Genomic DNA, 13,703 nt, shown 5'->3' with positions numbered 1-13,703 from the left:
ATGCGCATTGGCTCTATCATAGTATGATTCGTTAGACAGAAAAACGATTTTTTTCAATATAGTTTTCTTTTTTTGTACATTTTTGGGGTGCCTGTTTATTCAAGAATATTTAGGTAATGAAGCAAGGTAGTAAAGAATTTCACTACCTTGCTTCTACACAAGAAAAACAAAGAAAATTGCAAACGAAGAAGGGGTCTCGCAAGAAGATACAATCTTTCAAATGTTGTTCACGGAAGTATTGAAATGACCAGCTCGGGAAAAGGTCGTAATAAAGACTAACGGAGAATATCTCGGCAGCTTACGGTTTGCAGATGACATTCCGCTCTTCAGCAATGATGGTGACGAATCGCAAAAAGTTGTTGAAGGCCTAAACCTAGGGAGTGTTAAAGTAGGATTGAATACAAAGATAATGTTATGTTGCCTGGCGAAAGAAAACGGGAGTTCACGATTGGCAACCGGACCTTACAATCCTAACAAGAGTATGTGTACCTAGATGAAAGAGAATGTACACTTAGACGATATCCTTGTCATAAAAAGAAAAGAAAAATGGACCTGAGCAGGTCGCATAATGCGTCCGACAGATAACGGATGGTGAGTTATTGCGACGGAATAGATACTAAGCGATGGGAAATGCAGCTGATGATGGAGGAAAGCAGCTGGGGTGATGCAAATTGCAAACTGGCAGCCATAAAATGGAATCAGCTCGAGATGGTAAGGGTGAAACTGGAGATCAATGGGAATCAGAATCGGCATCATTTTTATTTCAACATCGGATTTCGACAAGTACAGATGCTGAGGGCCGTGAGCTAAAAGCCACAAAACGGTTCCTTGAACTTGGCACCAACAGAAAGCAACATGAACATGGAACAGCAAGAAATATACTATCGTCCTTTTACACCCACAAATACAAAGAAAAACAAAACAAAATAATCAAATGTTGCATAAAAATACGCAGGTTTTCACATGACGTAATGCAATTGTACATGAGAAACGCATCTTAACATAAAATCTAACAATATCTTATTACATTGCAGCACATGCAATGTAAACTTGCTGTAGAACATATGTTGTCATAATACGCACAAAAAATAGAAGTTAATAATGGATAAAAAAATGTTAACAATCATAACGGCAAAAACGAAATGTTTCTAAGCTCCTTTCTCGTGAGCAAGAAAAACGCACACGCTAATGAGAATTGTTTAAATGGCATGGCAATAAGTAGCGTAACATCTGTTTACCATAGTTAGTTCGTGGGCGCGGAAGTTCCCAGTATTCAGTAAGGCGAGTCATGCGTAGCTTTTTATTTTCTTTTAGACAAGAAAGGTTGCGTAAGAAATTGTTAGAGTGACACCAGAATGATAGCGTTTAGATAGCGTCTTTTCGTACAGTGATGGAAGCGGAACTAAGTTCAATTGAAGAAAGAATGGTTCAGTGTGACTGTTATGTGGCGCGTTCATGATAGCACGGATCGCTTTTTTCTGGATTATGTGAAGATTTTTTTTACGTTCACCAGCGTCGTCTTAGCCCACACTAAGTAGCAATACTTTATGTGCGATGCCAATAGGCTGTTATAAATAAGCAGCTTAATATCTTTTGGCAAGTAGTATTTGCATTTATTGAGTATGACGCCGTGAAATTTTACCTGCGATTAGTTCAGTGTGCTTATTCCAGGACATGTTTTCCTCAAACAAAACACCGAGACTCTTTACAGAAGACACTAATTCAATAGATGAATTTTCATAGAATAAACCAGTCTGAGCGTCCATCCTGCGGTTTTTGGTCTGAACAAAAGAGCCTTTGTTTTAACATTTATTTTAAGAGAATTATCAGCACTCCATGATGATAGTATCGATAATGTGTGATTGGCATCTTTTATCACATCAGCAGCATCGCGTGCGGTGAAAAGTAGCGTAGTGTCGTCTGCGTACATTATAAATCTTGCGGAGTTATCAATTCTTACTATGTGATTAATATACAGGCAGAACAAACGGGGCCCCAGAATGCTGCCCTGCGGAACACCGGCACTTAACGCCTTAAAATCTGAGGTGTGATGATTAATGTATACCTGTTGTTGGCGATATTTCAGGTAGGAAGTGAGAAGTTCTAGAAACACCCCACGAAAACCACTATGACTCAACTTTTTCAGCAAAGTAGAATGATTTATGTTATCGAAAGCCTTCGAATAGTCTATCGAATGCGCCAAATGTGCACATTTCGTGCTCGAAAGACTGCAATATGATTTCTTTCCGTGACAAGAGAGCGTCTTCAGTAGAAAATCTTTTTCTGAATCCGAACTGCCTGTCGGTCATAATCTGATGTTTGTCATTAAAACTAATCATTCTATTATATATTAGCTTTTCCAAACCTTTAGAAAATACCGGCAGAAGAGGTATTGGCCTACAATTGGAGAGCTCATTAGCGTCGCCACCTTTCTGTAAAACGATTACTTTCGCCTTCTGTAATTCCTCTGGGAAATGTCCATGCGAGAAAACAAGGTTAAAAACGTGTTCTAGTTTGGGCGCTATTATGTCCAAGACTTCTTTCACCGGTCGTATCTGGAAGCCATTGGCGTCAGAAGAGTTACTGTTTTTAAGCGACATAGAGGCATGAATTATTTCATTTTCACCAGTTGGAGCAAGAAATGCACTGTCTTTTAGTGGGACATCCAGGTACTGCAGACAATGTGGGCTGTGGCTGTCAGCGCTTGACAAAGAGGTAAAATAATTATTAAATGTGTTTTCTAAATGCACTCCAGAAATCGTTTGACCATTTGAAATGATTTCTGAGACATCCGTTGAGAGATCCGCATCCGGAGCGGTCTTCGTCCCCCAGTTGACTAATAATAAGCTCATGATGATGGCGAAAATGATGGCGACGATGATTATAAAAGAGGCTTTGTTAAAAGTGCAAAAGAATTGTTAGGATCAACTAATTAAGCTATTCTCAAATTCTGGGCCTTCGGGGTGTGCGCTCACCCATAAAATTCATAAAAGTACCCTCATTGGCAAATCAATAATATCTGCATAACCTCGTGTCTACATCAAAATATGTGCCATCTGCGGCGACTGTTGAACAACAAAAAAAGCCCCCCCCCCTTTTTTTTTTCTTTTTTAGTTTGAATGATTGCGGCAGATGTGGGTGCTGCTAATGCGTAAAATAGGCTGCAATGAATCGTTTTTATATTGTATTGTGTGAGTCCACAGGTTCTGCATTCGTGAATAGAATATCTGCCAATACCCATTGCAGAATACCTTGTCAAAGCATTTCACTGCGGGTGATTCTAGTTAGCCGCGAATGGTTGGCTGCACGAGCGAAACAGTGTACCGTCCACTGCCCTGTGCACTGTGAATGGATTTTCGCTTCAATTTTCTTCTTCGTGTACAGTCGACGAAGTAAGGTATTGTAAGATCGTTCGAAAAATATCCTTGTCTTTAACAGTAACTGTAACGGTGATTCGAAGAACATAATCGAATAGCGGCTATTTCAATCGAAGACCGAATCGAGTAGTACAACATTCAATTCGTTATTCAAAATATCTGAAAATTCGCACACCCCTAGAGTGCACAATGGGTTTTTGGCCAGTAGGGCAACGAGGAACGCACGTATTGCAAACCAGGGACAGCGCGCGGAGGTTGCAACTCTGCATTCTGGCCGTTTCAGTCAAGTATGCAACAGGGTAGATTCTCAAGACCCTTAAAAGGGTTTTCTTTCTGATGTGGAACGCAGCCAGGTGCATATTCGCGGAAGAGCACGAGATACTTCGTAGTATCGCCACGCTTACATCTTTGCTTCCTTGTTGTAATCGGCAAGATAAGTCCGCGTGGAAGCGGCTATTGCGGCCAATTATCTCTGGTTCTTTATAACCTTCATGTGCGCCGCATGGAGCGCATGCAAGCTATTTGATTCGCCCTTGTACCATCCGCAAGCGTAAAAGCGAAATGTTCCCGTTTTGCTTTTTTTTTTTTTATTTGTCAATTTATGACCGATGGACTGCTCTACGCATGTGAACATTTGCGGCACCAAATAGTGAAAACGGGCTATACCATCTCATTCCCAGACTGCTCAAAGCGCCGGAAGCATCGTTGCTTTTTTGTTTTGTTTCGCATTACAATAAGCGTTCTGTGAGTATTCAGCAGAGTATATTAAAATACGTGTGTGTCACTCTTCCCAGGCATCCGGTATTTTGGGGCCCACGGAAACGGGTCTTTTTCCTGTCGGCTGTGGCAGTTGAGATGGAGGTCCGGAAACACGAGTGGTAATTATGCTCTGCTCATATGCGTTGCGACAACCGGAATAGTACTCAGTGTAGTTAACGAGACAATATCGCCATTAATGATGGTAAAGTTCAGCGGATTATTTACCTTATCCATCGCGCTTAAAAACTGCTCTCGATATACACGACGTGTGAGTGAAATGGTATCAAATTAAAAAAGGACCGAATTATTTCTTTTTAAAGGGTTCTAATGCTTTGTCCTTTAGTGTCTGCTTGCACTTATCGCACTGCTTGATGGGCGTTTCTCTTTCTGAGACACAATGATCTCTCCCAGAGATTTTTTCACAGAAGCCCATCGCGTTTGTTGGACATAAATTCGCCGTAACGTAACTGTTATGGGAAAGCTGCGACGATGTTTCAGAATCATGCGCCGTTTCTTAACGATTACGCTTGCCATGCTTGGCGCCGTCTGGTCGACGTAAGAGGTTTAAAATTTTCTATTTGTATGAGCAAAGATTCACAAAATCAATCCGCCGCCACCACCTTCGACACATTCTCAAAGCTTCGAGAAATGATCGAACCATCAGGGGCGTTGGCAGCGCCTCATATACAGAATCATGTTCAGGCGAGGCGATGTACAAACACGCAAGTATGGTTAGTCTGTAAACACGCAAGTACAGCGCCAAGTCTGTCCCATACCTATACTCAGTCGAACCTGACCCGTCATTGTTTAAAGTGCAGATTTAAAGTCATGCGGATTTTTTAATGCAATGGCGGTCAAGGACCCTCTACGTTGCATTCCAAGAACTGTTTACTTCCCGCACTGACCACCCCCCCCCCCGGAAAGCGGAGGACCAACGGCATGGCCACTGCGAGAAGCAAGCCATCGTTTCATTATTTTTGCAACCATTGCCAAGCTTACATTCTTTCGGACTCGTCCAATATGGGGCTTGGGGGGGCGGGGGGGTTGCTGCGCTGAAACCTCCTTCCCCCCTCCGCCCCCTTAATGGATAACCCTGCGCACGCCTACGCATTTATCCCACACTGACGTCATGCATGAGCTAGCTTGCGCGCTAAACGCGCATGCTTCGCTGAATTTCGATTCATAATTTAGACGGCGTTCTCTTCAACAGGACCACAGAAGGCATACTGCGGCAATTCAACTTGGCTTGCGGCTCTTTCAACAACTGGGTAAGAGTTCTGCGCATTTGCCGGATGGTGTGCGGTGCTGCGTACAGTAAGGCACATTGCTTCGCTCTGGTTTGCTTTCATTCCTGTCCGTAGACTTCTCGAGTTCCTCAAGGCGTGCTCAAGGACGCCTTCCCCAACATCGATCCTCCTCAAGACGCGCTTGGTCTTCTCATGCTGATCAAACGCTGCACGTTGGACTACGACACCATGTAAGAGCGATCATCGCATCTCTTTGCTAATGTCACTTTGTTTCAGAAGCAACTTTTGGGTCAGCACCAAAAACATAACTTTCAGTGAAGAAATTTGGGATGTAAAATAGGGCATACAGACTACCACACAAGACTGCACCCAGTATGCACGAGAACATTAATTGAATTTGAAAAATAGTGCTTGTGTGATGTGACGTCTACCGCATTTACTCGCATATCACCAGCACCGGCTACTGTTGGCGAATCGCTCTTATAACAATGTAATACAATGATACATGAGTCTCGGCCTGACTCCAGTAAGTGCATGCTTCGCTCATTACAACAAGGTTCCCTTACAGGAATTCGCCACTATTTTTTTTTATGCCCGCTTCTTTTTGTTCGCGATTCCATCTCGTTGACATCAGTTAGTTTGCCGTTATTGGTAAAAGCGTAACAAATGTTCTATCTGAGTTTGAATATTTTTTTAATTATTATCAATTCAGTCACGTTGAACAAGCAGCGCAATTTTGCTCCTTCAGGTGGATTATGTCAAATGCCGCTCATTGTTTGCTCAACAAATCTTAATGTCAAGGTACCTAAATTAAGATTCACTATCCTACCACAAATTTCGCTATATCCGTTACTAAAATCTGCTAAAACAAATGAATTGCCGTTCCAGCTTACTGCTAGCGAGACACAAGGAAGTGGAACGCCAATATGGAACTCCAAGCACCATTCAAAAGCAGAAATACCTCGAAAATGTTGCTAGTGTCGCAATTTCTGTTAAGCAAACTCGTCGGGAACCTAAGCAAAAGTCGGGAACCTTTTGAATGAGTTACATACGCGTCGAAATTTTTCATACAGAATATTTGTATTCCCTACTAGTCCACGGGGTGATACCCCCCTCCCCCAGTCGACATACCTTTGCCGTCCCAATTACCAGCTGCATTTTGTGCTAAATAAGTCTGGAACACTGCTGGAAAGAACCATGCTTCTAATACAATAATGATGACCGGTCCCTTTAATGAACAGCTGCATCGAAACGCTATGAAAACTAATAAGGCTGCAACAGAGGCTAGTTGGTACGTCTTCATCTTGTGATGCGCTGCCAGGTATGACACGGACCGAAAAACGATAGACAACACAGGGTGATGCGCATCACCCTGTGTTGTCTCTTTTTTTTTTTTCGGTCCGTGTTATACTTGGCCGCGCATCACAAGATGAAGCTATGAAAACCTTGTGCTCTGCCTCATGAGCGCATGGGCGCCCCCAACCGCTTGTTTACGAACCTGCTGGTTTGGCCGACATATTATTTCCCACATGAGAACGGAATGCGATAAATCAGAAATGCCTTGCAATCAACTTTTTCTTTTTTCTTTTGCTTTTTCGTGCACACAACTTTTTCAGCCCTTGAAGGATTTGTCATGACACAGAGCCTCCCGAGCTTATCGGGCACTAGAAAGAACTACCCTAATGTCACTCTGCCCGCCGTAAAGAGATTATATATATATATATATATATATATATATATATATATATATATATATATAAAATATAATTTTGGCATGAGGTGATTTTTTATATTCATCTTGCTTTTCAAAACTGTTTGTTTAAAATCAAGGAAGAATCTGCACAAACAGATTGTGCAAGCTGGGCCGCCCAATACCGCGACATCACAGCAGTGTTTAATAACATTTTGGAAATATTACCGTGAAGTTTAAAAAGTACACCCAAATTTAACCTGATCATCTGAGCATTGCATCAGCAAACTTCCCAGTCTTAGTTTGGCGTTGTAGATACGCTGAGTATGAAGAACCTGCTATGACTCTAGTACCTTAAATTCTCACTTATCAAACAAAACATGTGACTGACAAAGCAAGGTACTTCACAGAAGTCTTCAGGATAAGCCGAGTGCCGATTTCTTTACTGTTAGAGCCCTCTAATTAAAGTCTTCCTTAAGAAGACCAAGTTCAGTCGATTAATACTTAAGCAAACCACATTGAGCTGGTTGTGTAGAGTTATAAGAATATAAATGACTACGAATTTATATACTAGGTGTCGTTCCTTGCCCTTCTATTTTCCTCAGCTTGGGCGGGGGTTGGACGGAAAAGCGGTGAAGTGGCCTTTTACTCATCCCCTCCTGTTCCTCCAAGCATATAGCCTACGTAAACTGTGTAAGCTCAAATTTTCCTTGAAAAAATGTGGGCGATTATAACGTTACAAACTACCCCGCATAGGTTACTTCCGTATAGGTCGTTAGCTGTTAATGATTGGTGGAAATTTTCTGGGTCATGCTCACAGCACCTGCTCGTAAACCGACGCAACAAATGATGCGTAAATGATCCACCGCGTAATTATCGCGTACGCATGACTGCATAAAAATAATAATAATTAACTATTTTCAATACGGCGTATTGTTTCTCATTTGTTCTTCGCTATTCGTAAAAAAATTTCAGTGCTATAACATCGCCTCCTTGTTGCGCGACGGCACAAGTCTGCGAAAACTCGCGGCGTTAAAATGAAGTGTGCACAATAAGCAGCACATTACTGTGCTCAACAATAACTTTTTTTTTTTTTGGAATAGCTAGACAGTGTCTCTTTATGAACTTAAGTTAAGAAGGCTGCCCGCCAATCACATTGGCAACGGCTGCTTATTACAGCGGGCGAGATGGATTCATACGTGTATAGTAAATACTTTCAGTTGTAGTATAAGGATGCTGAGCTGTTTTTGCGCGTGTACAACTCTCTGTGAACTCATCGTTGATGACAGAGAGGTAGAGAGAGAAATAAACATTATTAGGAACATACACAATCCTTCTTAGTCCAGAAAACCGTGGACGCTGATCATCTCCCTGGGGAGGTAGAGCAAGTAACGGGGCAAACTTTGAAAGCTGGGCTTCTCTATGTGCTCGAGTGCACTGCCTTGTTACAAGCCGCCACGATCGCTGCAGGCTACCATATGATAAGCCAAGTGAAGCAGGCTAATCGGAGACTAAAGTGGGAATCTATTTTAGCTGTCCTGGCTAGGCACAACTAAAATACTGGACACTTCTGCACACTCAACTCACAGCCGCTTGAATATGGAGCAGTGGCGATGCTATTCGTTTTCACAGAAAGAAAGTGAATAAATTTCCTGAAAAAGGAAAGCGTTTTATCGGGCTATAAAACGTTTCCTGGTTCCCGCCCATATTTGCGTCACGGATTACTTAAATTTCAGGCCAGGCAGAACAAAATAAAATCATGACAGATTGCTGTAATGTTATAGAACCCCTTCTGAGCGATAGCCTCCTCTGCAATGCTCGTGCGCAAGACGCACAAGCGTGGAATAGGCAGCCCGCACCGCAGGTAGCCTATTCATCCGTGGTCATGACACACGGAGGACAGTCGTCACAGCAGAATCGTAGGACAAATTTTATTACAAAATTACGTTATTGCTGGGTTCAAGTAAAACTTTGCCTGACTTGTTAGTTTCCCAGTCTGGGCGGAGCCACCAACTTGATCTGGGGGCCTCCGGCTCCCCAGATTCGAGTTCCTCAGGTCTCCATTAAAGTTCTTGTCATGTCATGTCATGCAGCCGACAATAAATAACCACTGTCGAAAGTGGGGGGGTGGGGTGGAGACTCCGCCCCCCCCCCAACATTTCCCATTGGGGGGGGGGGGGGGCTAGCGCCCCCACTGCCCCCCCCCTCCCCCCCGGTAGATACACCTATGTTAGCAAGCCAAGGATAGTATCGTCGCCTAAAGAGTTGGCTTTCCTACGGAAACGGGGAGTTTTGATATGGTGTGGATATCTTCGGTCATGAATATGATTCGGTAGGGTGATGTTCCTCATGCATGTCTCTCAGTGCTTCCAGGTGTTCAGTTGTCTGCCTAGCGATTGTGGTTTATAGGCAGTCTGGTTTTGAAAACGAACGTGTTGTTGCTAGTAGCGCTTTGTTTTGTTCTATGTGCCTCCTTGTGTTCGTGCGTCGTTCCGCGCTACATCAAAGTTTTTCTGATTCACCAACAAGCCCACATTGAAACGCCTGTCGGGTACAGTACAATGCGGCATGTACCATTGTGAGTTGTGTAAATGCAGTAAAACGCATCTCTCGCAATTTACTGTCTGATGGTAGTACCGTAGTAGACACCGCCTTGCTGTTATTGTAGAACAAGCGAGGAAATTACTTGGAGTGCTTCGGAATTTACCTTGCTTTAGCCGGCTGTCGTTACCTGAAATGTGTGTGATTACTTGCTCTTCTTCTCACTTTGTTTTTAGAGAATAAATGTATTACTACTAATAATAATAATACACTGCGCAGGTCTCCAGAGGCACAGCGAGCGTTGAAACAACCCGAGCGCTTCTTCGTCGAAACATTTCCGGGCTTTCTGATGGCTGTGCACGGCGTGGTGCGGCGCATCCACTGGCGCTACAGCCCCACCATCGAGGCCTTCTTCTGACCGCAGTAACGAAGGTGCCGTTACCTCCATTTGGCAGACAGCGACCGAAATCGCCGTGCTCCAATTGCCTGCCGCATCCAACCCCTTCGTGCGGCGCGCCTCGGAGCCACGCACATTCTCTTGGCTTCCGAGAGCGGAAAAAAGAGATCAAGCGCCTGCTCGCCGGATCACCAGGCACGTATGGTGTCTACCAGGCTGGACCTGTCCGGACAACTGCGCAGAGACTGCGCGCGCTAATATGCGCGACGCGCGGAAGAACGGTTTTTTCTGCGATGGTGGCCAGATGGTATGACTGGCCCTCGAGCCGCGTCTTGGAGGAGCGTGCCGCGCGGCTCGCCGAGCGGCGGACCGAAAAGAGCGATGCAGTTAATTTGCGCCACGAATAAAGTTGGCCGCCGCTGTGGCCGCGCGAGATTGTCGCCCCTTCCGATTCGGTGATTATCGGCCGGGCGCCGGCTGCGGCCGCCGCCATAATAAACGGCGACAAGGGAGAGACGTGATCAGCGGGGTCTGCCTTTGTACGGCGCCGCTCCTTCTCGGCGACCAGAATGGGGGCCCGGGCGGGACACTCCCGCGGGCTCACACCCCCGGCCATTGTGCGCGAACCCACACTGACAGGCTGAGGAACACGACCCGGCCTTTTCTTGTCGGCAGCGCGAGCATGCATCAAGAGCGGCCAATGGTCCCTTTCGGAGCTCTATTTACGGACGTCATGTTCTCGGGATCGCTCTGTGTAAGCGACGAGCTTTCTCTATTTTATTTCTTCTCTGGCGCGACGCGCGATGGATGGCCGCCGGGGAGGCCCGGCACATTGTCAAACAGAATTTTACGAGACATGTTCGGCCACGCGTGCCGCCGCTGCGTTGGCGCATCAGAACGCGCCCCGCTCGGCTCTTTCTGTTTGCTCAATGTGTGCAACTCCTCCGCGCCGAGCGGAGGAAACGTCCATCTTTTCTCGGAAACAGTCTCGCCCTTTTCTCGCGCTCTTTTCTCGTGTGTGTGTTGTGCGTAATTTGTTGGAAGAAAACGCAGCCAACGCGTGCCAACGCACGCGAACCAGCCTAGCCTTTCTGCAGTATGCAAGCTAGCTACTGTTTGTGCTTGCTACATGATCCTGTACACCCATCTGGAGCACTCGGATGTCATGCACGCCTTCCTTTTAACAATCTTACAGCGCTTAAAATCCAGAAAAAAAAAATGACATTGCCAACCAGTAGGGTTGGCGATGTCAATCACCCATGTGTGACAATCACCCAGGTATTCAGGAGGTATAAGGGTTTCACTTTCACACCGAATGCGAATACACTTCTCGAAGGCCACGGAAACGGGCCTTAAACATTCGAGATCTTTGCGAGATTTACCTGGAAGGCTCTGTGCGAAGAGACGCGAATGTGAAAGCACGAGCGTATGAATGAATGTACGCTGGGAGCGGAGGAGCGACCGCTGTTACGCTCACTATTGTGGCCGCCATTCGCTTCTGGGCAGCCTAAACGGCTGTCCATACGGTGTCCCTTAAGGTGTTGCCTTTTGCTCGATCCGATAAAGTCCCCTTGACTGAGTGAGCACAAAGCGATACAGAGGCGCTTCTCACCCCCGTTCGCGTGGCTCAAAGGTGGAATTGAGCTGTCGGAGGGGTAGTCGCCTTTGCGAGGAAAGCAGCGGCGTGGCACCCTCGCGTGCAGTCACGCGCACTCGCGCGGCGGGGCTGCTGCCTCGGCCGGCCGGAGCTTCGGCTATGAGCGTGAGCTGCCTGCCACTCGCTGGGCCGGCGCCTGGTGACGTGACAAGCTGGACGTCCTTCTGCTGATTAAACGTGACTGGGTCTCGGCGAACGTGAACAGCGGGACTTCGCAAGTGCTCGCTCGCTCGCGTTGTGTTGGGAGCGCGTGCCGCCAGAACTGCGCTTCTGCGGCTTTTGCCCCCTTGCATTTGCTCCCATTTTTTTTTTTTTTTTGCGAATGACTGCTCAGTGTTCGCATTCATGCTCTGGTGGTTAACCAATTTCTTCCCCATGCGAAGACTTAGATGGCTGCTTGCGTTTCGTCCGCTCCACTGATACGTACGTCAGAGACAAAAATTCAACACGCTTATTAGTCTCCCGCTATGCTCCCTCAATATTTTTTTTTTCAGTTTTCTTAATTGTTGCTTTGGCACCTCAATCGCTCAAACTTGATGCGTATATTCTGGGGGATCCTGATTCAGCCGCCATCGACAAGAAGAATGACTTTATGTGCAATGAAACAATTCTACATGCCGGCGGAGCTGCGAAAAGCATCACTTCTATACTGGTTTATTTGCTTGGAACGTATTTTTTTTTTCTTTTTGAGCGTCGCATCATAATGTATGTTGTTTGCAGCACTAGAGTTTATAGATGAGGGCGAGTGTTACTGAATTTTGTCGGCACGAAGCTAACGACGCTGCTAAAATGTTGTTTGTGTCGGTGGTGGTGCCAGGTATTCCAGGCAACGTATAATAAGAAAAGCCGTAGTGGCCGGCAGCGGATTAGTCTTCACTGTAGGAGTGCACTGAAATGCGTCCAAAGCCGAGTACGCGACTGCTCTGTTCTTCCCCCCCATCCCATTGGAATTTTTCTGCGCAAGTAAACGTCGTTTACGTTGAAAACTTTCCTGTTTTTGAGTATAAAGATGGGGACACAACAAATGTATAGTTCTTGAAATTCAACCTCAAGATTGGATAGTTGATGTAAACGTAGACATGTGGCGGCACATTTTAAATGGGACGGGCGTGACGTCCGAGTACAGCATTTATGATTGCCCTCGACAGACATCATGCACATAACGAGCTGAAGATAACCTCTTCGGCTTCATCCGCCAAAATCGACCCGGAAGGATCAAGCAATACGCATCGTGGTCGCATCTAACCTTTGTTCTTCGTATGCATGCAGGGAACGTCAACGTAACGGAAGGTGTACCATTTTGTTAGGCAGAATTTGACGACTCTTCTAGGCTTCGTCACAACCACTCGAACCCGAGTTTGTTTGACAGTTAAGAAATACATACCTTATTGATATAAATCGGTGATATTAGTTGCAATGTAGGCAGCATATCAAACCCATGCAGGGGTGGATACAGGATTTTTTTAGGAGGGGTCAGCTAATGGGAATTCTCATACCTGAAGCTGTGTACTAAAGCTGTGTACCCATAGTCAGCTCATGCATTCAAAAATTAAGGTGGGGGGGGGGGGGTTGAGGACATTTGGACCCCCCCCCCCCCCCTCGGATCTCCCTGCGACTTCGTATTTCCCTGGTCCTGATGTATCGCGCTCACTCGGTCGTTTTTACTTCAGTAATGTGCTTTGCTTTCGAAATGCGCTTGCCAGGCACGAGACAAGGGGCTTCTCAAAACATTGAAGAGCAGTATTTCGAGCTAATACGGTATGCGATGCACGATCTTTACCCCTGGCAGATGGATGCTCGTTTCGTGAAGTCACTGACTGAACAGCAGGAATACTGGACCCCTTTTCTCAGAGCGCCTTAGCTGTTCTGAGACGAACCATAATTATGCATCTGCTAGCCGCTATCAAGTTTATACATGTTTCTACGAAAGAAGAATAACTTGGGGGCTCGATTTTTCTTTCTTGGATACTAACTTAATGAGAACCAACAGACAATCAAGCCAAGGGAAGTATAGGGGATGTTATTTGCAGTAATT

At 45.5% G+C, this 13,703-nt stretch overlaps 1 protein-coding gene across 1 annotated transcript in view; it reads left to right on the top strand.

The window, feature by feature from the left end:
• LOC119378855 (uncharacterized) overlaps positions 1–10,447 on the top strand; it is a 47,880-nt gene extending 37,433 nt beyond the window's left edge. Inside the window, exons 12-15 of the mRNA XM_037647899.2 lie at positions 4,172–4,255; positions 5,347–5,404; positions 5,498–5,613; positions 9,894–10,447. Of these exons, the coding sequence (XP_037503827.1) occupies positions 4,172–4,255; positions 5,347–5,404; positions 5,498–5,613; positions 9,894–10,032 (397 nt within the window). The 3' untranslated portion in view covers positions 10,033–10,447. The remainder of the gene's footprint in view (positions 1–4,171; positions 4,256–5,346; positions 5,405–5,497; positions 5,614–9,893) is intronic.
• Positions 10,448–13,703: the final 3,256 nt, after the last annotated feature.

This window comes from Rhipicephalus sanguineus, chromosome 1 (genome assembly GCF_013339695.2).
Source record: "Rhipicephalus sanguineus isolate Rsan-2018 chromosome 1, BIME_Rsan_1.4, whole genome shotgun sequence".
Classification (NCBI taxonomy): Eukaryota; Metazoa; Arthropoda; class Arachnida; order Ixodida; family Ixodidae; genus Rhipicephalus; species Rhipicephalus sanguineus.
The sequence above is the reverse complement of the archived record's forward strand: the minus strand, read 5'-3'. Positions and strand labels throughout refer to the sequence as shown.